General features: G+C 37.8%; 2 protein-coding genes across 3 annotated transcripts in view; one reads left to right on the forward strand and one right to left on the reverse strand.

Moving 5' to 3' along the window:
• The window catches only part of ogdhb (oxoglutarate dehydrogenase b), a 26501-nt gene extending 15872 nt beyond the window's left edge, over positions 1-10629 (forward strand). Inside the window, exons 7-23 of the mRNA XM_084104512.1 lie at positions 139-285; positions 390-480; positions 3251-3430; positions 3739-3867; positions 4630-4809; positions 4925-5077; positions 5769-5871; positions 5990-6118; positions 6447-6597; positions 6679-6806; positions 6933-7111; positions 7192-7263; positions 7351-7476; positions 7836-7908; positions 7993-8156; positions 8321-8475; positions 8823-10629. Coding sequence (XP_083960638.1) covers positions 139-285; positions 390-480; positions 3251-3430; positions 3739-3867; positions 4630-4809; positions 4925-5077; positions 5769-5871; positions 5990-6118; positions 6447-6597; positions 6679-6806; positions 6933-7111; positions 7192-7263; positions 7351-7476; positions 7836-7908; positions 7993-8156; positions 8321-8475; positions 8823-8943 — 2281 coding nt within the window. The 3' untranslated portion in view covers positions 8944-10629. The remainder of the gene's footprint in view (positions 1-138; positions 286-389; positions 481-3250; positions 3431-3738; positions 3868-4629; positions 4810-4924; positions 5078-5768; positions 5872-5989; positions 6119-6446; positions 6598-6678; positions 6807-6932; positions 7112-7191; positions 7264-7350; positions 7477-7835; positions 7909-7992; positions 8157-8320; positions 8476-8822) is intronic.
• pargl (poly (ADP-ribose) glycohydrolase, like) lies at positions 10541-25340 on the reverse strand. Of its 2 annotated transcripts, XM_084104533.1 has the most exons (17): positions 25144-25340; positions 18196-18333; positions 16805-17326; positions 16608-16694; positions 16353-16463; positions 16205-16276; positions 16027-16113; positions 15367-15527; positions 15170-15282; positions 14544-14616; positions 14400-14475; positions 14178-14325; positions 13913-13991; positions 13719-13827; positions 13536-13626; positions 13297-13425; positions 10541-11107 (listed from the first exon to the last, which is right to left on the reverse strand). In XM_084104533.1, the coding sequence occupies exons 3-17, from the start codon at positions 17324-17326 to the stop codon at positions 10989-10991; spliced, it is 1977 nt and encodes a 658-aa protein (XP_083960659.1). In that variant the 5' UTR covers positions 18196-18333; positions 25144-25340; the 3' UTR covers positions 10541-10988. The 2 variants fall into 2 exon arrangements, with proteins under 2 accessions (XP_083960659.1, XP_083960658.1); XM_084104532.1 differs by lacking the exon at positions 25144-25340 and having other exon boundaries at positions 18196-18369.
• Positions 25341-26888: the final 1548 nt, after the last annotated feature.

Here is a 26888-nt window from a genome sequence, read left to right on the forward strand (position 1 = left end):
TGAGAAAACTCTTGCATCATTTCTTTGCAGATGACACTTGCTTTGAGATTGTGTTATGCAATAACATATTTTCTTAGTATGTCAGAGGATGTTTGTGAACAGTCTGTGAATGTTTTTGTAATGCTGTGGTTCCGTTAGATTTGAGGAATTCCTGCAGAGGAAGTGGTCGTCAGAGAAACGCTTCGGCCTGGAGGGATCCGAGGCTCTCATTCCTGCACTCAAAACTATAATCGACAAATCCAGTGAAAATGGAGTGGAGAATGTTATAATGGGCATGCCACACAGGTATAGGACCAAAATACTGAATAATGTATTTTAAATGGGGGAAGTACATCAGGGTACATATGTAGGGCCACTGAAACATGTCTGAATTGTCTGCTCTCCATCAGAGGTCGTCTGAATGTGCTTGCTAATGTGATCCGTAAGGAGCTGGAGCAGATCTTCTGCCAGTTTGATTCAAAGCTGGAAGCTGCGGATGAGGTGATCATCTCTCTCAAGCCACCATCATTTCCTTCAGCAGACGTTTCACTTTCACAGTTCAACTCCGTAAACAGCTTAGGAAAAAAAGTAGATCAGTCTGCAAACTCTGAAATATTTGTTTTGTAAGGCCTAAGGTCCCTTCTCAGCAATTTTACCACAAAAATTACGGTTACTTGCCTTGATTTTGAAGTCATGGTTCAAAATACTGGCAGGGCTTTCCAACATTTGCTGATAAGGTTATAACCATAAGATAATGAAAGTGAACCAGGTCTCAAATGTATTAAACAGCGCACACATCTGACAGGAGGGCAAGCCGCTTTAAACGGTATGCTTGTACGTTTGTTTTAAGCTCTCAATATCCAGCATGTCTCAAGTTTTGGACAACTTTGGTTATGTACTTTTCCCGCAGCAGCTCAGTTTGTGTCCTTTATTTTTCCAGATGCATTCGCAATATCAATGTATATTGATATCAGCACACAGAAGTTTCACACGTGCAGTGGTTAAAACAATGCTACATTTGTTCAGTACTCATGCGTACCGAATTGAAAGACCCAAACTGAAAATATTCGGTATGAATATGTGTACCGTTACACCGCTACTTTTTACCATGTCTAGTCCAGTGGAGGAGAATCGATGTCTTTCTATTTATTATTATGCTATGAAACCTTATACCTAAATATTTCACTTCTTTTTCAAAGGCGTGATAAAAAGATAACAAGCGGCAGATTTTTTTCTTCCTTATTGAGACGTGCGTCTAAGTGAAAAAAAGAAATGCATGTAGGGAAATCATCGGTTGTTGATTGAGGGAGATCAGCTAAATGCGAGCTTGCAGTCGATTGTAAGAAAGGGCAGATTAAATGATTGAAGAACTCCGACATGCATCAGCAGAGAGAAGTCTAACTATTTTTTTTTATTAATTTTTTTTTTTTTTTTTTTAATCCAAATAATCTAAAATAATATAATGCAGTTTAAAAATAAAAAAACATTTTTTTAAATTAACTTTATTGTCACAACAGAACAGAATATATTAAAATTCTGATAAATATAATGTATATTAAAAATACAAACTTAAGATACGAAACTTAAAGTCCTTTGAACAAAAAAAATCAACTATTATTATTAATATTGACAGTAATAATTTAAAAAAAATCAATGATGATGATATTATTATTATCATCATCATTTGTATTATTATTAAACAAGACAAAGGTCACTCCTAATTCTATCCATCTATTCCATCAAGCTACAACAAACCATTTTCAATCATCATTTGCTGCCTGCCTTCTAAAATCTACTACTTAGTGATGCACTAAATACATTATGTGAGGTAATTAACACATGGTTACCGAGTCGATCGTTCCCTGGGATGCGTTTTCATGAAAATCGAATGTATAGAGTTTTATCTTTAAAAACAGATTAACGTTAGCTTATAACGCTAGTATATAAGAGTAAGTAAAATTAAATCACTAGTTAATACCACTAACAAGGCTCAAAATAGCCTCACACTAACACGGTAGCATAATGAGGGTCCCTACATGCAAACCGAAGCATTGAGAACTTTGTAAGTGTACAGACAGTTTAATAAGAAGATACTTTATAAAGACAGTACATTACACGTTTACAGGCATCATCTTGGAAAACAGTCTCGACTAGTCGTGCCACGAACGCCGCGCTACGTTAGATTTCTCAAACGTAATTCCTATTGACCAGCTCACTTAGCATGGCGTTCGTGACTCGACTAGTCGAGACTGTTTTCCAAGATGATGCCTGTAAACGCGTAATGTACTGTCTTTATAAAGTATCTTCTTATTAAACTGTCTGTACACTTACAAAGTTCTCGATGCTTCGGTTTGCATGTAGGGACCCTCATTATGCTACCGTGTTAGTGTGAGGCTATTTTGAGCCTTGTTAGTGGTATTAACTAGCGATTTACTTTTACTTACTCTGTGCCCCATATACTAGTGTTATGAGCTAATCTGTTTTTAGAGATATAACTCTTTACATTCGATTTTCATGAAAACGCATCCCAGGGAACGATCGACTCGGTAATAATGTGTTAATTACCCCTACAGTAACGCACACTTGGATTTCACACACGTGTAAAAGAAAAGCTAACTTTTATGCACAGGCTATGTTTGATACTTTTTCTCTCTGTCTAAATATTCACTCCTCGCGTGCCTAACTTACGTTTTACAATGCAGGGACTGGAACTACAGATATGCTAGTTATAAATACAGTAATCATTACTTTATTTAGGCAGAATAAGTTCGTTGTGATTTCCAAGCTCATTGATGTTAGCAGTCTTCCTTGTAGAGTGCGCTCTGGTGGACAAACTATGCAGCGCCAACACTCATAACATGGTTGAAGGGTGTTTCGTCCGCTTTTATTTTATTTTATAAATATTCATTTATCGGCCGTTATAAATGACGATACCGATAGTTTGGAAAATGCCTAATATCGGCCGATAATATCGGCCCGCCGATATATCGGTCGGGCTCTAATTTCATGACAACTTTAAAGTGGTAATGTTTGACAAATGAGGCAAATCTGGAACAACTAGTGCAGCAATATTTTACAGAATCATTACCATAATTGTAGTTAAGTAGCTCTGCACACAATCTTTCTGTGAAAACATCCTCTCTCATTTCTGAAGAAAATGAAAGAATATAAACTCTGTAATGTATGCAATGTTCCTCTCATACAAAGAATCTTGGCTTTTGACATTTCAGTCCTGTTCATGTTTTGGTTTTTGTCTGTGACTTTCCTTCAGGGCTCAGGTGATGTGAAGTATCATTTGGGTATGTACCACAGACGGATCAACCGGGTCACTGAACGCCACATCACACTATCCCTGATGGCCAACCCTTCACACCTGGAGGCAGTGGACCCTGTAGTGCAGGGCAAGACCAAGGCAGAGCAGTTCTACTGCGGGGACTCTGACGGAAATAGGGTGTGTGAACTTCCCTTGTGGTTCTAAGAATCTGTACTTACTGTATGTTGTTGGACACAAGTGTGAAAACAATTCTATAATGTAAATTTTAAATGCTGACATTATCTTAAAATTTAATTTGTCAAAGAGTATGCTAGTATATAGATGACCTAGATTTAAACAGTTCCCTCAAAGACAAACACATTGCGGTGTGGTAGGTTGTATTATGTCAGCAGTTTTTAGAGCTGTCTTAAATCATCATTTGTGATTAGAAAACAAGACATGATTGACATGTTGTCAGTAAGAAGAATGTGTCCTTGTCTCTGAAGGTGATGTCCATCTTGTTGCATGGAGATGCAGCCTTTGCAGGTCAGGGCATCGTCTACGAGACATTTCACCTTAGTGACCTGCCGTCCTACACCACCCATGGTACTATTCATGTGGTCGTAAACAACCAGGTCTGTTTCTCTCACACTCTCACCAGCAGAGAATTACCTTTTCAAGCAGAAATTGGTCATATACAACCGTTTAAAAGTTGAGGGGCAGCAAAAAAAAATTGTGTTTGTGATAGAAGTCTTTTATGCTCACCAAGACTGCATTTATTTGATTAAAAATACAGTAAAAACGGCAATATTTTGATATAGTAATACAATTTAATATCACCGTTTTCTATTGTAATTTATTTTCATATGCAATTTATATGCTTATTTGCTGATCAAATAAACATTTCTTATCATTATCAATGTTAAAAACAGTTGTGCTGCTTAATATTGTTGTGGAAACTATCATTTTCAGGATTGTTCAAAAACAGCATTTATTTGAAATGGATATCTTTTATGACATTATAAATGTCTTTACTGTCACTTTTGATCAGTTTCATGTGTCCTTGCTGAATAAAAGTATTCATTTATTTTCAAAATAAATATTACTGGCCTTAAACTATTGAACGGTGGTGTATATATTCTATAATTTATACAAAATATGGCTTTATAGGTGCTACAAGTGATTTTTATTTTATTTTTTTATTTTTTTTAGGAATGACATGTATACATTTTCCTTATAGGTTGCATTTTCAGGATGATTGACATGTCTTGGGTTTTTATGAGAAGTGTGGTTAATGGTGTAATTTTTAAAAATGGCTGAAATCACTGAGAGACTTTGACTTTTTTTTAGATAAATGTTTGCATTTATTCAAATCGCTTTTGTTCCCCTCTCTATAGATTGGCTTCACCACTGACCCTCGGATGGCACGCTCCTCGCCGTACCCCACCGACGTGGCCAGAGTGGTCAACGCTCCCATCTTCCATGTGAACGCCGACGACCCTGAGGCCGTGATGTATGTGTGTAACGTGGCTGCCGAATGGAGAGCCACCTTTCATAAAGATGTGGTTGTTGATCTGGTAGGAAATCACTCTCTTTATTTTTTTTATTTATTTATTTTTTACTGGGAATGTTGCCAACTTTGTGTTACATGTGCTTTAGGTGTTTATACTATCATTCAACTTTGCTCTTTAGGTGAGCTACAGACGAAACGGCCACAACGAGATGGATGAGCCGATGTTTACTCAACCGTTAATGTACAAACAGATAAAGAAACAGAAACCTGTTCTACAAAAATATGCTGAAAAGCTCATTGCTGAAGGAGCCGTAAGCAGACAGGAATATGAGGTCAGAACAAATATTACAGATAATATGAATGTATACACTACTATTCAGAATAAATGAATACTTTAATTTAAAGATGTTTATAATGTTACAAAATGTTTATTAATTTCTTTATTGATTAATCAAAGAATCCTCAAACAAAATGTATAATCATTTATGCAAAAATATGAAGCAACACAACTGTTTTTAACATTAATAATAATCAGAAATGTTTCTTGAGCAGAAAATCAACATGATGAATGATTTCTGAGTGATCATGTGACACTGAAGACTGTATTATTCACTAAATTGTACTTGTCAATGCTCAGAGTATAAGACTCATACTATCTTATACTCATACTTACTCATATAAGTATTGCGTATATTGACACTGAGTGTTGATGCTCAAAATTCAGATTTGAATCAGGAATAAAAATAATAAAAAATATGTTAAAATAAAGAACAGTTATTTTAAATTGTAATAATATTTCACAATATTACAGTTTTTACTGTATTTTTGATCAAATAAATTCAGGCTTTGTTATCATAAAAGATTTCTTTCAAAAACATAAAAAAATCTCACCTACCCCAAACGTTTCACTAGTAGCAATGATATTAATAGAAAATATTGACTATTTTTGTCAGATGCTTTCTTATTGAAATGACTTAAAGTGAATATTTACATTAATTTAATGTTGCCTTTCTGTCCTTGAAGGAGGAAATTGCCAAGTATGACAAAATCTGTGAAGAGGCATATAATCGCTCTAAAGACGAGAAGATCATGCACATCAAGCACTGGCTTGACTCACCTTGGCCTGGTGTGTGTTTGTGTTAATGTACACTGTTCCTAAACAGTATCGAGACACTTGTATATGTGTGTATACTTGTATTTGCTCTGAAATCTGCTTGACTTGACATTTGTACTTAACTCTACAGGTTTCTTCACTCTGGATGGTCAACCTAAGAGCATGAGCTGTCCGTCCACTGGTCTCACTGAGGAAATGCTCAGTCACATCGGTCAAGTGGCTTCTTCTGTGCCTGTGGACGATTTCACTATCCACGGAGGTACCTTTCCACTCCCCTTTCTGCATACACATTTACTCAGTTACAAAAAGGCAGATCGCCTGTACCCAAAGTCCTTTTTAAAGCACGTCAGGAACTGGCTGTTTCTGGTAATACAACTACAGCTCCTATATACTTTAATGGGGAAAGACTTAAATCTTTATGTTTTCCAAAAACGTGAGAAATCACCACTAAAATCTGCCAAAAATTGTATTATAAAGTTGCTTATATAGCTCAAATCAGGCTTCAAACTTATTTTTTAAGTTAAGCTAGCATCTGTGCCTCAGCATCCATTAGCCTTAGGTCATTTTGTCTCTTGTCTTCCTGTAAGGTCTGTCCCGTATCCTGAAGGGCAGAGCTGCGATGGTGCAGAACCGCTCAGTGGACTGGGCTCTGGGAGAATACATGGCCTTGGGCTCTCTGCTAAAGGAAGGCATTCATGTGCGTCTCAGTGGTCAGGATGTGGAGAGAGGGACCTTCAGGTGAGAACAGCTGCATCTCCTGCTTCTGACTGAACTTGAATCGAAAGCAACTTCACACTCTCCCTTTTTATCGACACACAGTCATCGGCACCATGTGCTACATGATCAGAACGTTGACAAACGGACCTGCATTCCCATGAACTACATGGATCAGAACCAGGCTCCTTATACTGTGTGCAACAGCTCCCTGTCAGAATACGGGGTTCTTGGTGGGTATAAATCAAATGAACTGTGGTTGGTTGCTGTAGGTCAAACAAACCCAGAATAAGCTGCGGTGTGTACCGTTTTATGCCCACTGAACAAGCATGTCCTCAGGTCTGTCTCATTGTGTGCAGGCTTTGAGCTTGGCTTTGCCATGGCGAGCCCGAACGCTCTAGTGCTCTGGGAGGCTCAGTTTGGAGACTTTCATAACACAGCGCAGTGCATCATCGACCAGTTCATCTGCCCTGGCCAGGCCAAGTGGGTCCGACAGAACGGCATTGTGCTGCTATTGCCTCATGGCATGGAGGGCATGGTGAGGTCTTTTCATCCTAAATCCACCTTTCATCTTTCCATCATTTCCCTTTTTCATTGCTTTCTTACTGTTGTTTCCAGGGACCAGAGCACTCCTCCGCCCGCCCAGAGAGATTCCTGCAGATGTGCAATGATGACCCTGACGTTTTCCCGGTAGAATACATAGAAATTTCCACCAAGCCCTGTTATTTAAAAAAAATCATTTTAGCAAAATGCTTAATACTTATTTTTTTGCCACAGAAAATCACAGAGGACTTTGCCGTCCGACAGCTTTTTGACTGTAACTGGATCGTGGTGAACTGCTCAACTCCTGCAAACTACTTCCATGTTCTCCGGAGGCAGATCCTTCTACCCTTCAGAAAGCCTGTAAGAGACATTTCACTCTGTTTATCAACTCTACAAGTATTCCACAAAAACCTGGAAATATCTGGGAATTTTAAAATTGCTTACCAGGTCTGGAATTAGTCATGGATTATTCATGGCAAATAATATTATATTTTTGCTCTAAAATATTTAATTGGACTGCTATTGTAAGTCATGCCCACTTTCTGAGCAAATCATTCTTTTAAATTGCTTTTTTTTTGTGATTCAGTCAAAATGGCTTGCATCATTTTAAAATCTGAATTAAAAAAAATTTTTTTTTTAAAATCCAGGCCATGGAAAAGTGTGGGAGAGTCAAAAAGTGTAGCTAACTTGTTTTTAATTTTTGTTTCTGTTTGCTCTAGCTCATTATCTTCACACCTAAATCGCTGCTACGGCACCCAGAGGCCAAGTCAAGTTTTGACGACATGTTACCTGGTGTGTGCTTGAAATCTTGCAAATGTTTTAAATGTCATAAAAATGACGTTGTAGTAATGGTCTGTTGTGTTTGGTTTTGATCAGGCACACACTTCAGACGTCTGATTCCAGAAGAGGGAAGTGCGTCACAGAATTCAGCGGGAGTGAAGCATCTCATCTTCTGCACAGGGAAAGTTTATTACGACCTCACCAAAGAGCGAAAGACCAGAGGCCTGGAGGACTTAGTAGCCATCAGCCGCATTGAGCAGGTACCGGCACACACTTTCATCATCATGTTTATTAATTGGGTCGTATTCTCTATTTATTTCCACATGCTAGTCAGGCTTTCTTTCCTAAACATTTATACACCACTTTATAATTTTCACTTAATTCCTGCACTTTGTTGGATTGACTTTGAATGTTTTGTTTCCAGCTCTCTCCATTCCCGTTTGACCTGGTGAAAGCAGAGGCGGAGAAGTATTCACAGGCTCAGCTGCTGTGGTGCCAGGAAGAGCATAAGAATCAAGGCTACTATGACTATGTCAAGCCACGCATCAGCAGAACCTTCAACAACACCCGTCCTGTTTGGTAACTAGTGTTTTTTGATTCATTTGAAGGGGCAAATCTCACAAAATCTCTCAAGAACCTGTTCATATTTTCAATTTCTTTTGAAAAAAATTTGTTTTAGTATAAAAGTTAATTTTATTAATAAGTTTTGCTATATTTACTGTATTGTACTGTATGCTTTAATGGTCATACAACTAGGCTTCAGTTTCTTAAGGCAAAAATAAAGAATTAATGAATTAATTTTAAAATATCTCAAATTTAATTGAATTTTTTGTTTGCTTGTGGTGACCTGAATAAGTTTTCGTGCTATCCACTCATGCAACATTTTTTTCTGTTGTTGGTTCCCACTTACGTTTCTTTCTTCTCAGGTATGCCGGCCGAGAACCTGCAGCTGCCCCTGCCACAGGGAACAAGATGGCGCATCTCGTGGAGCTGGAGCGCTTCTTGGACACAGCCTTCAACCTGGATGCCTTCCAGGGCCGGTCTTAACCACCTCACCCCATCCATACACTTCATTTCCATCCCTCCGTCCCTTGTTTTTCAGGAAGCTCACATCCTGCTGATAGCGTTAAGAGGGCAAACTGGCAGCTAGGTATCTCCAGACCAAAGCACAGGTTTGCTTTACTCTGTAGGTATGACAGGTCTGTCAATGCAGATTTTTTTTTTTAATGCAAACTTTTAGCAACTACAGACCCTTTCCAAAAAATTAGAATATCATGGAAAAGTTTATTTATTTCCATAATTCCATTCAAAACGTTAAACTTCCATAGACTATAGATTCAGGGCCCACAACTTAAACGATTTCAAGTATTTAGTTGTTTATTTGTACATAATTTGGGCTTCCAGCTCATAAAACCCACGAAAACAGGATTTCAAAATATTAGAATATTACATGAAATCACACAGTAATTACACAGTGATACCATGGTCATTGAACCAGGTTTTGGTTATTTTGGCAGTGTGGGCAGGTGCAAATCCTGCTGGAAAATGAAGGAAGCATGAAGTGCTCTGAAAATGTCCTGGTAGACGGCTGCGTTGAGTGGACAGCACAGTGGACCAACACCAGCCGATGACATGGCTCCCCAAACCAACACAGACTGTGGAAACTTCACACTGGACTTCAAGCATCTTGGATTGTGTGCCTCTCCATTCTTCCTCCAGACTCTGGGACCTTGGTTTCCAAATGAGATGCAAAATTTGCTCTCATCAGAAAAGAGGACTTTGGTCCACTGTGCTTTATTAAATCCAGAGTCAACGCGCCCGTCTACCAGGACATTTTCAGAGCACTTCATGCTTCCTTCATTTTCCAGCAGGATTTGCACCTGCCCACACTGCCAAAATAACCAAAACCTGGTTCAATGACCATGGTATCACTGTGTAATTACTGTGATTTCATGTAATATTTTAATTTTTTGAAATCCTGTTTTCATGGGTTTTATGAGCTGGAAGCCCCAAATTATGTACAAATAAACAACTAAATACTTGAAATCGTTTAAGTTGTGGGCCCTGAATCTATAATCTATGGAAGTTTAACGTTTTGAATGGAATTATGGAAATAAATAAACTTTTCCATGATATTCTAATTTTTTGGAAAGGGTCTGTACATGGTAACAATTTGCATGCATGTTTTTTCTGAAGCATGTTGATGATGGTTTTAATAGTCTTAAAATGACACCGTTTAAACTGCTTGAGGTTTCCCCTCAATAATATGAATAATATTTACTTTTAAATACACACAAAAATCACAGAGAGAACTGCAAGAAATGTCTCTCAGAAATGGGACATATTGATAGCATGAGGACATTAAAGGACATGCATGGAACCATATGCATTTTTAAATTATTGCGAAAGGAAATAGTAAGCTTACCTGCATTTAGGAGTTTTAAAATATAGAAGGAAATGTAAAGGCAACATATTCTTCATCCTCATCTTCATCCCTCCCATTCACCCTCTAAGCACTCCGTGCCAAATTATTATGAATTTCAATAGGTGACTTCAAGGACTGAAAGCTGAAACAATCATTTTGTCCTTGTACTTAAAAAACATAAGCTGAGATTATGGAGCAAGCAGAAAGACTGCAAGACATAAAATAAAAGGATTTATTTATTTTCTTAGGTTTATGTTTATTCCAGACTATTATTATAAGGCTTCGTTCAATAAAAGCTTCTCAGTTTCCATTTGTCTGCTTGTTTGTACTAAGAACTGTTGCAAGAAAACTATTAGAAAAACATTTGATGTGAAAAGTGTTTATTTTGCATTAATGATGTGGTGCACTTTATCAGATGAAACTACAATTAAAATAAATCCTGAATAATTATAAAGAATTTTAATTAAGCTAAACAATTTGACTGACACCTGTGTATCAAAAAGAAATACATTACAGTTTTTTTATTTTTAGGATTGTTACTTCATTTTACTGATTCTTCAGATATCTGATTCATTCAAAGCAGCTTTACATGTTTAATACTGCTGAACCGTTTGGACAACTTTTCTCTGAAATGAGCTTGAATGAATCTCACAGTCGTCAGACAGATTTACAATAAGCTTTCCTTATGCCCAATCTTCTCTCTGATGAATCTGTACAGGTCTTTAGGCGAGTGATGTTCACGAGCGTAGTGTCCAGAGTAGTCCTTCAGCCACTTGTACAGTTTATCTGTTGAAAGAAGAAATGATCAGGGTACTCGAAACCCAAACTCAAAAATACACTAGTTACTTTAGTAATATTATTTTTTACTTTGCATTTGTACAGCAGCACTGAGTGCCCTTGGTTGTTGAATTTGGCTATTAACTCTTTCCCCGCCAGTGTTTTATTTTTAAAGTTTCCAACCATTTAAATATTTTGAATATCTGAACATGAAATATATCAAAAGAAAGAACAGAGACTCTTGCTTTTAAACACAAAAAAAAACCTGTTTTATTCTAGCTTAATGCGTTCTTCAGAACGATGATCAAAACAGATGGAGTAGATTAAGTCCATCAACACCCCTAATGCTTCACAGTCCTTTAACTCGTCCTGGGTCGATATTTCATTCAGTAACATTAGGCAGTTTTTATTTCTATGCTGTTTAAATGTTGATGATCGCGTTATTGTACATATGCATCTGATTACATGATATCGCTCATTTTTGCATCATCTTCACCTGTATTTTGATCAGGAGATTCAGTAATCTTTCAGAAGAGGCCTAATAGCGCCCCCTACTGTATAACAGTGAAAACATGGAAATCCAGAATAATCCGTCAATGGTGGGGAAAGAGTTAAAATAAGCTATTAAGAATTTTAAAATTTAAAAAGCTGAAATAACACTGAAAGTATCTACATAAGCATACAGTACTGTTCAAAAGTTTGAGGTCTGCATAAAATTCTCTTATTTTTTAATGCTAGCCAAGGCTTTATTTATTTGATCAAATAAAAAAATTTTTACATGTAATTTATTCTTTAAATTTATTTTTGTGGACAGCATAATACATTTTTTTTTCAGGATTCTTTGGTGAATAAAAAGAATATTAGAAATGTCTTTAGTCACTTTTAATCAATTGCTGTCAAGTCCTTGCTGATTAAAAGTATCAATTACTTTTGAATGGTTGTGTAAATCATCAACCTCAGAGCTCATGGAGTCAGACTTGTGACCCAAAGGTTGCGGCTTCGATTCTCAAAACCGCCAGGAAAATGAAGGTGGGAGGGTGAATGAACAGCACTTTTTTTTTCCAACCTCAATACCCACGACTGCGAAACCCCAATCGTTCCCCGGAAGCCGCAGCAAATGTCCTCCCACTGCTCCAGGTGTGTGTGTGTGAGTCAGTTTGCTGTGTGTTTGTGTTGACTACTCAGTCAAGCTCCTAATGTTAACTTATTAACTTGGATGAGTTAAATGCAGAGGACAAAATCCAACTATGGGTTACCATTTTTGACCTTCATGTTACTTAAAGGGTTAGTTCACCCAAAAATGAAAATTCTGTCAGTAATTACTCACCCTCATGTTGTTCCAACCCCGTAAGACCTTCATTCATCTTCGGAACACAAATTAAGATATTTTTTATTAAATCTGAGAGCTGGATCACTCCTCCATAGGCTTCTAAGACATTATAACTTGCTGGCCCAGAAAATGTATTAAAGAGATCGTTAATATAGTCCAAGTGACTACAGTGGCTCAATCTTAAGTTTATAAAGCGACGAGAATACTTTTTGTGCGCAAAAAACAACAAAAATAACGACTTTATTCCACTTTTCATTTCCTTCTCTCTGGGCCTCGAGTTTTTTCACAGTATAACTGCGCAGCGCTTCTGTGTTATACGTCACACGTAGGCTCATTATTGGCCGACGCTGGTCATGTGTGTGATGCGTGTGACGTGCCACTGTAGTCACTTGGACTATATTAACGATCTCTATAATACATTTTCTGGGCCAGCAAGTTATAATGTCTTAGAAGCCTATGGAGGAGTGATCCAGCTCTCAGATTTAATCAAAAATATCTTAATTTGTGTTCTGAAGATGAACGAAGGTCTTACGGGGTTGGAACAACATGAGGGAGAGTAATTACTGACAGAATTTTCATTTTTGGGTGAACTAACCCTTTAAAAAGATAATAGTTAAGATAGTAAAGATGATATCTGAGACTAAACAAACACCTCCTTAGCAAAAAAACTGTAATCTCCTGATGCTCAATGTCACTTATCCTATATATCTAGTCCTGAGCAGCTGCAGATCACGATAGTCTCTCGGAAAATTAACTGTTAAAGCCTGTATCTGCTTAAGCTTAAATAATTTTTTTTTTTTTTTAAATAAAAAAAAATATTAACCTGCTATCTGCTTCTGTTTGTTTCAAATGCAGTTTATATACTTACCCACAGTCACTCTGTTTTGGGCCAGTATTTCATGCATTCTTTGTATTTCGTATGCCAGATGTTCATTGCCAAATGTGAAGTAAGCCACGTCTCGATCCGCCACTGCAGCAGCCATCAACTGGATGAGAGCTTTTGAAGACAAACACATTCTGTTCTGTGCATTTATCATAGCCATCAATAGTGTTTGCAATTTCTCCAGATCAAACGCGTGTGTGTGTGTGTGTTTTGTCTTCGTTTACCTTTGAGCTTAGGGTCCCCTTTAAAGGCTCCACAGCCCCAGTTGCCCGTTGCGATGGCTGTTTTCGGATGTCCGTGGAATCCCACGTATGCCTTTGAGAGTCACACAGCATACGTCTGAATAACCTTATAACAAATTCTCATGATGACAAACATCAATATTTTAATGTGTGAAAAACTAGTACCTTGTTGAGTTCTCGTTTTATGTTATCTTTAGTGTACTGCTCCTTCGGGTTCTTGAAGTCCAGAGCATCAATGGCAACAATCTGCCGATAACGTCTCTTCCACGTGTCCCTATGAATAAATGTCCCACAATTTACACTCATATCTGTAAAACCAGTGTTTTTGAAAAATTCGACACTTTTGAAGTGGCACCTACCGCTTTACTTGATCGTTGTATGGACCAACCCAAGAAAAGCCTTTGCTATAGCCAGAAGTAATGTTGTACATCTGAGGCCCTGATGAGACATTAGAGGTGAGACTATGATGATGAAAATATCACATAACCATCAGTCAAAAAAATAAGTACTCTGCTTTTATCCAAAGCGACTTGCATTTTTGGATGAACTATCCCTATACCTGACGGAAAGCTGTTATGTTTTTTTTAAGATAACGTTGTCTTTGTCTGATTCCCCCAGCAGTACCTGTGATCTTAAGACACTCGTTATCAGCCAGTTTCTCAGTGAAGAGTCTGGCCACGATGAGCTCTGGACTCATGAGGAAGAGGATCTCCTCCTGAACCAGTCCTGACTTCAGCACTCCACCACCAATATATTTGCTCGCAAAGTCCACCTGTTCAGAACAACATGATGGAGGTGAAGCTTATCTGAAGAAGGGGTAGAGAACTGATGTTGAGATGAACTGACCTGTAGCATGCCTGTACCCTCTCTCTCAATGGATCCTTCTGAAGAGATGTGAAGGTTCTTCAGGGTTTCCTTCTGACTAAGTCAAACACAATCAGTAATCACAATCACTTTAGTCTATTAATCGTGAGAACCAGTGCAACTTACTTATTCCAGTTGGGGAGATGTGACGGTGGAATGCAAATCCTTTCAAAAGTAACCAGTCCATCTGGTTTTGATGCTGAAAGAAATTGGTTACACAGAGTCCAAAATGTGCATGTGTTCAAACGTTTGGGTTCTGTTTTAGTTTTTTAAATAGTTATTTAGCAAGGACACATTAAATTGGTCAAAAGTGACAGTAAAGGCATTTATTATGTTACAAAATATTATATTTCAAATAAATACTGTTCTTTTGAACTTTCTATTCATCAAAGAATCCTAAAAATCACAAATATATTAAGCTGTGCAACTATTTTCAACATTGATAATCGGAAATGTTTCTTGAACAGCAAATCAGCATATTAGGATGATTTCTAACAGGGATCATGTGACTGAAGACTGGAGTAATGATGCGGAAAATTCATGCATCAAAGGAATAAATTACATTTTAAAATGCATATTATATCACAATAGAAAAGTTATTTTTAAATTGTAATAATATTTCACAATATTACTGTTTTTGATTGAATAAAAGCATTCTTGGTGGGTAGCAGAGACTTCTTTCAAAAACATTTATAAATCTGACTGACCCCAATCTTTTGACCGGTAGTGTACAGTAGTCGTGTTCTCAGTACCTGAATCTTGATGAGGACCTTCATTTGTCACGGTGTCGAAGTAATGGAATATGGCTCTCAGTTTCTCTGCCTGTAGGCCTGCTTTTACTGAGTCACTCCGGCTATCAAAGAGGCTACGGCAAAAAATAAATGAATAAATAATTGATCCAGCACCAGTATAATAGAGTGGTGTCAGTCTAATGTGATCAGTGTAACACCTGCTGAAGTTAATGGTCGGGTAGTTGGCGTATTCTGAACCAGGGCTAGTGTTGTTCCTGTGAGGGAAGGTGCAGAAGAAGGCGTTTGCTAACAGACAGGAGATCTGCTGCTGAGTCATTGTTATGGCCTCGGTCTGTTGCTGTCGCAGTAGAGGAATGGGCTAGAGACAGAGAGTACAGATTTAAAAATACAACAAACTTGCATTAAAAAAAAATCTTGTATAAGCAATGCAATTAGTCTGAATATGATTATTTTCTTCGGTCCAGTGGGACATTATTATAGCTTAACAAATGGAGCACTGTGAATTATTTGTCTTGTCTGGTTGTTGCTCGTCAGATTGTTCAGTATGAGTCCGGTGAGACCTTTCATAAAAGACAGACTTTAAGTCTGATTCTATGATCTTAGTAATCTCAGAGAAATCAACACTGTTAATGAAATGTAATGTAATACTGTCATGATTTACAGAGTTAAATGGACCTTTACATTCATTCTTGCATCTTTATTCGGACAACATTTAAATGGAACCGAAAAAATTAAAAATTAAGTTCTTAATGCGGAAAAAAAGGAATTTGGGCTCATTAATCAGATTTAACTTTAAAGTTATACTAGTAATAAGGGATTATGCAAGTGTCTGTGGAAAGAAGGAACCTGTAACATACCCGTTTAATGAGAGCAGGTAATTCAAGTGCCAGTTTGGCCATCTTGGGGATCACCATATGGAGATTATTGTCCATCGAGTGCAAGCGCTGTAGAGCAATTGCACAAATCTGTCATCAATTTGTATTTTTATTACACTTGCATTTAGCTTTCCTCTGATATGCAGAATGTTTCACTAACCTGACCGTAATAATGAAATGCGTCAAATGTCCATTTGTCTTTGTTGCTGGAATTGTAAGACATTATTGCGGTCTACAAATAGACAAAAGATATAAAACGGGTCACATTACAGTGTAAAAGTAATTGTCATTGTTTAGTGTTGCAGTACCTGAATATCCCCAATAGAGAAACTGCCTTTGGTGAGTTTGTGCAATGCATGACAAGTGTTGTCCCATCGAGAGGGTGATGCACGGGACTTCTGGTGGGACGCCGGCGATGGCTATGGGGAATAATGATTACTCAGTATGAATATGAATTAATAATGAATAACCCATATCATTTCTGTTTTGATAAGCTACTTGTTCAGAAAAGCTCTTGATATAGAAATGATGATCTTTAGAAAACGTTCTATGGTCATACTTACATACAGATGTGGTAACTTCACATGATAGGCATCCCAAACGTGTTTCCCTTCATGGGGGACAATTAGACCTCTTCGGAAATATGATGTCTGCTCAAACAAGCCAGTAACATTAATTATGACTGAATCAATATTCATAGCACACTTTATAAGGAAAGATTAGCATACAAGAACTGAGGATGAAATTGCATGATTCTTACATCTATCAGTATCGTATGTCCTTTCATGGGAATTTGCTGGTTGAGCTCTGAGCTCAAGTTTTCCATTGTCTTGAGGCTCTTGATGGGATATGTGGGTCCCAGCACTATCACAGGCTTTGATCTTGTTGCTGAGCTGGAGGAATCTGAAGTGTCCATAGATTCACTTTGAGAGGGCTGGTTTGAGGCCCTTCTGTTTTCAAATGCACTATTTGAGTATGAGTTTTGGCCCTTTTTGTCTCTATGCTCATCAGATTTGAGGTTTTTGGCCCCTTTCTCTGCATTCTCGACAGATGTGCCCGTTTTTTCTCCTCCCCCTTCACCTTTTTTCTCACTAGATGTTGGCATTGTTTTCTCAATTTTGCCTCTAGTCTCGTAAGATGCGGTCTGGCTTGTGGCCTCTTTTCCTGCAGGATCAAGTGAGTCCTGGTTTCTGGATCCTCCTCTTGATGAATGATCAACAGTGTCACTGTTACTTGTTTGACCGAGGCATTCCTTCATTTGATCGCTGTTGTTGTGCGACATCTAAGCCCAAAACAAAACAAAAACATTAGAATTAAAAAAAAGTAAAATAATAATAATTAAAAAAAAGCTTTAAAAGAACATTATCGTTCTATTCGATTACGTATGGTTCTAACAAAGTTTTCAAACGTTACAATAACTTTGAAAATTCGAATCACCTGCGAACAATTCGAAAAGTGAGGTAACCATAACAAACGAACGTTCGAATGTTTTACTTTCACACTAGTATCGGGCGGTAACTAGGTTGCTAAAACGTGATAATATTGTAAATCTGAAATAAAATCATAGCCACATTATAGTACAAAAAATAGCTTTGTTTAAAACGCATATATATATAAAAAAAGTGACTTTTACCTTGTGAGCAAAATTATATTTCATTGATTACTTTAATAAAACAATGCGCTCTAATTCGATTCAGATTTTCTTAAACTGTCGTCTTTAATATTTTGGTTATTGCCAATATTAACAAAAAAATATATATATATTCTGAGAACGTAAAATACAGGAATCACATATTTTATTAAGGCAATAGCCTGCCTACGTAGTAATAACAGTGTAGTGTAATATCGCAATACGTAGTGTATACTACGCAATACGTAGTGTAAATCGAACTCACTCAACTCCGATAGGGAATAATATGCTAAAATAGCCTAGCAGACATCTCGTCTATTTCCTTTAAATACGTTAAATGCTTAGTTATTATACCCACTATGTAGTGCTTTAATGTTTTGTGCTCTTTCACTTTCGATTTTGTCAAATGCGTGTCCAGTCAAATGCACTGTTGTTATAGAGACCACAACGTAACTTTCGCTAAGTTTTACAATTGAGACCGAACGTGCAGAACATGGTAAGTTACATCTAACGTTACTCACTTGTCCGGCGTTGACAGTCCGTGTTGTGGAAGTGTAGTGTCTGTGTTTGCTGTGATCACCTGTGACAACAGAGTGAAAGTGAACGTGCACGAATGAAACCTTGAGCTGGCGGCACTTCCTGAGAACTGCAGGCGCGAGCTGCAAAAACACCACAAACATTTATTCATGATATTAAAATTTATTAAATTCTGTCATAGTGTTTCCTCGTCTAAACCGCTTCAAAAATAGCATTTTTTTTTAGTAATCTCTCTTTAGTAACCTTTCTTCCTCATTAACCATCAGATGACGCCACACTAATTATTATGTGGATTAGTTGTGGGCGGTGTTTGCTAAGGCTCTATTGCTCATGCTCACATTTAAGGTTAGTGATTTGAACAATCCCCCAATGCTAATCAACTTTTTATGATACGCACATGAATGATGTATTTTGAATGCTTAAATTTCTGTAAACGTGCCATCCTGATATATTTTGATACACTTACAAAATATAAGAATACTTCATGATCATTTTATTAAGTATACTCAAGTAAAGTTCAGTTATGTTTTAAAGTATACTTTATATATACTAATATTAATGTACTAGTAGTAAACTTGTAAGTGTACTATTTCTATATGCCTACTACTTGGGTGTATAAAGTATACTTTTAAGTAGGCTATGTGTAGCAGTAGCAAGCTTTGAGTACAAAACTAGTTTACTATAGCCTACTACAAGTGAACTTATGAGTTTAACAGTCAAATACTTGTAGCACATTTTTTAGTTTATGAAAGTACACTTTGAAAGTATACTCTCAGTAAACTACTAGTTTAGTGGTTTTATACTGCAAGTATTCTTTAAGTGAACTTAACATCATATTTAATTTACTATTTATATATTATTTTTGCATTTTAAGTATACTATTGTGTTCCTATTTAGGTGTTCATTTTTATACTTGAAATATACCTTTAACTGTACTTTAACCCTTTCCCGCCAGTGTTTTTTATTTTTATTTTATTTTTTAGTTGCCAGCCAGCGCCTGAATTTTTGATAATTTTCACAAAACTTTCTTGGCCCCCAGAATATTTTGTTCTCCAACACACATTATATCAAAAGAAAGAACAGAGCCTTTGCCTTTACACACACACACACACACATTATTCTATCTTCATGCATTCTTTTTATATCAACACTTGAACATGGGTAAATTATGTTTTTATTGTTGTTGTTTTTTGTTGCACAAACAACACTCGTGTCATTTTAAAAAATTGAGGATAACCACTGGATTCACATTGATTACTTTAATGATGTCTTTCCTTTCTAGGCCTTGAAAGTGATAGATAGATCCGTAGCTGTCTATGGAGAGACAGAAAGAAAGCTCTCAGATTTTATTTAAAAAATCTTTATTTGTGTTCTGAAAATGAACGAAAGTCTTACGGGTTTGGAACAACGTGAGGGTGAGTAATTACTGACAGAATTTTCATTTTTGGGTGAACTATCTCTTTAAGTATTTTACTTGTACTGAATGTTGGCTCAAAGATGCACTAGACAAGATTATTGACAAGTCTGTCAATATACTCAAAATATAAGGAGCAATTCATTTATTTCTGACAGGAAACCAAAGCCATATCAAGCATACATTATGAGCGAATGATTAGATTACTGTCATCATCACACTGCAGTTCATTGACGCAAACAGAGAACAACATAAACACATTGCGACACCAGAATTTAACACCAAGCTTCAGACATGATATTATACTGACTCACTGAGGCCGATCTTTTATTAATTGATTAATCCATAGAATCATCCAGCTACTAACACCTAAATCATCAAGGCATTTTAAAAGAAGATAAAACTGAACAGTACTAAAAGTGGAAGAGAAGTCCATAAAGGGAATTCTAACATAAGCATTTGTTTTATCTAGATGATATTGCACTTTATTTAAGAGAGTGAGCGAGGCTTCCATTATCCTGGTAGGCAAATTGCAGGAGATATGTTAAGATTATTTGCAAAACTGTAAGAATCCTCAAACTGCTTTCTTTTCCTATCATTATATTCAATCCCCTTCTCGCATCTCGTAATTACCAAGGTAAATACTTAATTACTCTGATCCTTCAGAGTTCTATATATAAAGTAGTTCCATATATACTCACTTGCTCGTCTTTAAAGGAGAAGTTCACTTTTAAAATGAAAATTCTGTCATCATATACTCACCCTCCTGTTGTTTCAAAGCTGTATGAATTTCTTTCTTCTGCTGAACAGAAAGGAAGATATTTAGAAGAATGTCAGTAACCAGACAGTTTTTGGGTCCCATTGACTTCCATAGTAGGAAAAAAATATACTATGGAAGTCAATGGGACCCAAAAACTGTCTGGTTACTGATATTCTTCTAAATATCTTCCTTTCTGTTCAGCAGAAGAAAGAAATTCATACAGGTGTGAAACAACATGAGGGTGAGTATATGATGACAGAATTTTCATTTTAAAAGTGAACTTCTCCTTTAATGAACGCGTTTAAGTGTTTATAGCTTATTTCTTGTGATCAGTCTGAAACTTTTGTCACACCTGCCGGTGATTTGAGAAAACACAGTTGGCGTTCCTCACGTTAACCACAAGATGGCACCACACTCCAATTATTGTAACCTCGTTCATTTACTTTTTAAAGACTCAGCTGTTAAATTTGGTTATTCACATCGACATCCAGCTCACTCACTATGAATCTAAATTTGAATTTTAAAATATTAAAACCCTGCTGTTTCTTGGTTGCTTTAGGGCTGTTCTCAAAGCGATTGAGGGATTTTAACGAAACCGCAGCTTCTAACCACTGCCCATTGTGTCTCAGTCAGGTCTGCATAATGACTGTGGGACAAACCTGTGCTCACTGGTGCCTGAACCCCTCAGCGGGACGCCATGGACAGAGATTCACCTCAGGCAAGAGGAACAACAGCTCTCTTTACATGTGAAAAGCTCTCCCTGTTTGAGTCAGATGGTTGGTCCTTTCCTGGGGTTTTTTTTTCTCCTGCACCCTCTGCTGTCTGACCCATCACATGATTGGCCTTCTGTCCTGAGCTGCAATCTCATTATCCCTGCCTTCACCATCACTGTTCCTATAACCTCCAGATAAACACATCCACTCCGACAATAACTAAATCTATTTATAATAGATTTATAGTCGTTATGTATCCTAGACAATAATCAATTTGCAAGAACAAATCACAGATATCTCTTTTTGAGAGTTCATATATCTCGGATGACACACTTTCTTCAAGCTTTCCCTAATTAGGAGGGTTGTGGCATGATTGAGACGGACAGAATGTCCTCTTCAATCGCTGGCTCTGCTGCTGATGTGGCTGTTAATGTCTGTCTGAGTTATGGAACTGCATATGATCCAGCAGCTTTACACAACACACGGCGCCTTAGGTGACTTCACGTTTCTAATATGACAACTGTAGTTTGAACGCTGGCCTCGTAACAACAAAGAGTGTGTGAGGAGGTTCGACAACAGGTGTAGACCGAGTCTTTCAAAGAATGTCGGTTTTCGTGATTTATTCTGTATTTTTAGTTATAAAAGAAACTAAATATATTAAAATTGTTTATATAAAATTTAATGAAACATTTATGCACAATGGTTCAAAAGTTTGGGGTCATTAAGATCTTTTATTCAGGAAGACTGCATTAAATTGATCAAAAGTGACTGTAAAGATGTTTATAATGTTACAAAAGATTCTATGTCAAATAAATGCTGTTCTTTTGAATGATTGTGTGTGTGTGTGTGTGTGTGTGTGTGGCCCAGGTAAACCCAGACAAAATGTCCCCAAACAGATGGCAATATCTGAAATCCTTGTCCTTGTGGAGACATGTTTTGGTCCCCATGAGGAAAACAGCTTATAAATCAGACTAAGTGATGTTTGTTTTTGTTTTTTATGTAAAAATGTGTAAAGTTTTGTGTGATGGGTAGGTTTAGGGGTAGGGTTAGTGTAAGGGGAGAGAATATACAGTTTGTACAGTATTAAAATCATTATGTCTTAAGGTGTTGATCCAGGAACATATTGTATTTGGTGAAATCACGCTAACCATAAATATATATATGGTCGAATGTTATTTTACTATAAGCCATATTTCTAATTAATGCTAAAATAGTTTGGGCACACAACCTCTGACATCAACAACAATATCTATTTAAATGTCGGTAATCAAACAGTTGTTTGGCACTTCCATAGTAGCCTGTGGGTGGGAGGAAATACAATGAAAGTCAATGGGTTCATCAACTGTTTAGATACCAACATTCTTCAAAATATCTTCTTTTGTGTTCAACAGAACAAAGATATTTATACAGGTTTGGAACAACTTGAGGGTGAGTAAATGATGACAGAATTTACATTTTTTGGGTGAACTATCCCTTTAACTAAAAATCTATTTCAACTGAAAGTTGATAAGCCTAATTATTTTAACTATGCACGATTATATGAGTAGTTGCATTTTATTATTTGCATTTCGCATTGTTTTTTTGTGAGCAATTGAGACGCGCTGTTCCAGATGATGCAGATGAGGTAAAAGCTTCTAGTTTTTTGGTGTTTCAGAGAACAAGGGTGGAAAGAACAGCTTTTCCAAACCCGCTCCTGCCCCCTTTTTGCTGCCGACTGTTATTGTCGGTCAGCCACTTCCCAGGAATGTTCCTCTTCAGGCCAGGGAGAAGTCACTGCAATGGAATGCAGCGCGCGCCCCGCTAAACAACAATGTTGACTTAAAAAGGCCAGAAAATGGAATCGATCTGGACGCGCGCGCGCGCGTCACGCTTTAAATCTGATGCTTTCTATTATTTGGAGCGCAAATAGAACCTAGACGAATACGTGTTTAATTATCTCGCATTTAAAACACAGCTGCATCCCAAGCGCATATTAGAACATTGCGTAAGATGGTACCAGGTTGTGGATTTGCCAACCACGCTGCGTGCGTGCGTGCGTGCGAGAGGGAGGGGGCGTCTTTTTCAGCAGTCAGATTACTCTTTGTCTGTCCTTGTTGCTCATCCAATAGGAGCACAAAGACGAGACTGGCAGAGTGGCAATCTAGCGCGCAATCCGCTTGTGCGTCCGTGGCGTGCAGTGAGATTAGCCGGGGTCAGATTGATGCCGCGAGATTTGACAGCGCTCATAAGGATCAATAACCGAGTGCTGTTTGACCCTCATACAGTGGGCGATGTGGTTCTCGAGCGTGTGCGGAACGAGGGGGGTTGGTTGTTCTAGCCTGTGACATTGTTAAATGACTGCAGTAGATGTGGAGGGAGGGAGGGAGAGGGGGATGCAGCAGGTCGTGGGGGAGGGGAGCCTGTGGGAGGTGGCATTGACATCGATAGCGAGGAGAAAGATGGAAAAAAAGGCAAAAGAATCTCAGCACCTGTTTCCAGGGCAACAGGGAGCTGCTGAGCATAAGTCTGACTTATCTCCCCCCCCCCCTTTCACTGGCCGCATGCAGTGATGCAGCCTCTTCAAACTGACACACAAACTAATAAAGACTCGGATTCTTTTCACTAGGTTTTTGAGCTTTGACCAATAGAAATGTTACAGGAACCTCTATAAATGGAGTAGTTCAGCTAAAAATTAAAAGTCGTCCATTATTTACACTGCCTGTTGTCATTTCAAAGCAACATTAAGCAGACAACTTTCTTCCATACAGCAACAGTTCACAGTGACCGATTTGACAAAGCACCAAAATTCCTACATTTAATCTGCGATGATGTACGGATTCAACAAAAGTTTTGATTTCACTCTTAAAAATAAAGGTTCTTTATTGTTTCCATGAAGAATTGAGCTTTTCCATTGCTCTAAAGGTTCTTTAAAGTGTAAACCGGACCTAAAGAATGTTTTTCCACTATAAAGAACCTTTTGTTCAATGCAAAGGTTCCATGGATGTTAAAGGTTAATTCTTCATGGAACAATAGATTGCATGATAGAAAAAGGATCTTTAGATTGTTAAAATGAGTTAAAAAAGACTAAAGGTGCGCTCACATTACCATTCTATATTTTGAAAAGTGTTGCGACTATACATTTCGTTAGCATAAAGTGCTCTGTTCATCACACAGAAGTCGTCTGGACTCTCTCTAGTGCTTTTCGAGCGTGATCGCAATGAACATTCGGAAAACGGTTGCTTAACAATGCTAAAAAATGACAGAATTGTCATATCTGGGTGAATTAATGCTTTCAAACTTTTCAAAGTTCCCCTAATATGCTATTTAAAAGGTTATTTGTTTCCTGTACAGTAGATTTAAATGCATCAAAGGGGGAAAAAAACACTTTAATTTTCTCATAATATACATTGCACATCACCTCATTTCTCAAAGAGTCTGAAAATGGTTCGTTCGCAGATTCAGTCTCTCTAAACTCCTCCTACTCTGCTCTGATTGGTCAGATGGCCCAGTCTGTTGTGATTGGGTATCGCTTGTGTCAGAAACGAAACACCCATTACCACATCTGAACTTCACCTCAGCCCTTGATACACAGGGATACGAACAGTAACGATGGCGTCCGTTTTACTGTATCAATTCCAGCATGAGTCGTCATCCTTTGGAAGTGCAGCAAAGTGGATTTGCTTTTGCAGCGTCTCAGCCACAAGTAGTGTTTGAGGGCGGGGCAAAGTAGACGTTGTGTGTGGGCAGCCAATGAAGAGCATAGGCTGGCATTATGCAAATGTGTTACATTGTTCTTTAGGTATGTAACAGAAAGTGAGACCGGAATTGCTGACGACAGTTCACAATCGATTCTTTCTCTTACAATATTTGTCGTACACTTTGATCTTTACAACTTTGCAAACCTTTTACATTCACAAACCGCTAGGCTATATCACACACTGCATGAAAGGTACTATTCGAAAAAGCACAATAAAAAAGTGACCCACTTTAAAGAAGGTGCAATCTACCAAACCAACACTGGAGTTGCACATCAAATAATGTGTTTTTCACGGTGTCTCCTCATTACCTGCTCATCTGACTGCCTTTGTCCTTTCTACCTCTGACAAAGAATATTCTGTACTGTTTCCCTACAGCTCTTCGTCTGGCCCCAAACCTCCAGACTAACGTTCAGTCATGCTCATCAAGACTGCAGATCTATTGTTCTTTCCTCAGTCTAGCCCCGGCGCTCTCACTCTCCCCCGCCTTCCTTCCATTCTCTCTGCTGGATAATTCCCATGATATGTTCTTGCCATTGGCGTGGGGCGTACCATTCTCAGCGAGGGGTGAGTGCAAACCAAACAGGAGCTCGTTACGCCCCCACACTGATTTATACAAACATTTGCATCTTAAAATCATGCAAAACTCCTATTCGCAGAGATGTTGGTGAAGCATGGCACTAATATTGAGACAGTTTGACATCTGTAGCGCGCAAAACGCAACTCCCACTCCTCTGTTGCACACACATAGCACGACCCCATCCCCTCACGGCGTAGTAAAGTGCCTGTTTTATTGACTCAATGTCTTAAGGGCAGTTCTCTTCCCGTTTTTCTCGAGATCTTAACAGGACAGGAATGAGAGAGGAATAACAATTATGTCACTGCATGAAAGCGAGCGGTTGATAAACTAACAAAATGGACGACGTGAGCGCTGCCTCTCTCTGTGATAACATCACAGAGGCAAAAGAGCATCAGAGCGAATCATAAACGTACAAATGTAGAGGCGAGAGAAAGCCAGGAAAGCAGATGAAAGATCAGGTTGATGAACACCGTCTGTCACTGTCACCTCATGCCCAGAAGCTGAATTCAAACCTTAACATGACACCATCTCTGCCAAACACAGCGCTGCTGACTGCTGCCAGATTGCACTACATCTGTTTCGCAGTTAAACCACTGCTGTTCCTTTCTGCTGGACTTGAAGCTGCGCTCAGCCCTGAAATTCACATTGTGAATGAATCATCATGCATGTTATTCTAATGAAAATATCGTAATGAGATCATTAATGAAATAAAGCGTTGAGTGTGCGAGTTACATCTCTCACCGTGCAGGGAGAGTGCAGTTCACATCTAAGCATATCCGAGGGGTTGGGAATTTGAGTTTGCCCTTCTCTGACCTCTCTATTGTGAGTTGTGCAGCAGTCTGAACCAATCCTTTCACTGCCCGCTGCTTTTTAGAGGACAGCGGACACCACTGCTCTTCTAATTCATGATTTAAAGACACTTTGGCTACCTGCCCATGTGAAAAACATGTCCCTGGACACATTGGGCCTCATTCATGAAACGGAGGGGGAAGGAATTTCTGTGTAGGTTGTTTATGCATCTAATCCAACAATTTAACAAGTTAAAAATGCTAATTTTTCTTGCAGAGATATTTGTTCTGTTTGTGTTTCACGAATGAGGCCAGCTATGGTTGTGCTACTAAATGAATCAATCTGTATTTTGGTTATGGTTTGGTAACATAATTAATTGCATTTTGATTTATAAACCTCGGTTCAAAAGGTTGGGGTCGGTAAGATTTTGTTATGTTTTTGAGTGAAGTCTCTTCTGCTCACCAAGGCTGAATTTATGTAATTAAAAAAATACAGTAAAAACAGGAATATTTTGAAAAATTATTACAATTTAAAATAGCTGTTTTCTATTTGAATATATTTTCAAATGTAATTTATTTCTGTGATGCAAAGCTGAATTTTCAGCAACTTTACTCCAGTCAGTGTCACATGATCCTTCAGAAATCATTCTAGAAACATTTTTTTATCATCAATGTTCAAAACAGTTGT

This window comes from Abramis brama (assembly GCF_963993115.1).
Source record: "Abramis brama genome assembly, chromosome: 25".
NCBI lineage: Eukaryota > Metazoa > Chordata > Actinopteri > Cypriniformes > Leuciscidae > Abramis > Abramis brama.

Excerpts from the sequence above, each read along its gene's own strand:
- pargl (XM_084104532.1), bottom strand. The coding sequence starts at position 18,354 with ATGTTTGTGGTGTTTTTGCAGCTCGCGCCTGCAGTTCTCAGGAAGTGC. Across the intron at positions 14,326-14,399 it reads AGGGTACAGGCATGCTACAG|GTGGACTTTGCGAGCAAATA; the intron begins GTCAGTTCATCT and ends TGTTCTGAACAG. Across the intron at positions 11,108-13,296 it reads CCAAAACAGAGTGACTGTGG|ATAAACTGTACAAGTGGCTG; the intron begins GTAAGTATATAA and ends TTCTTTCAACAG.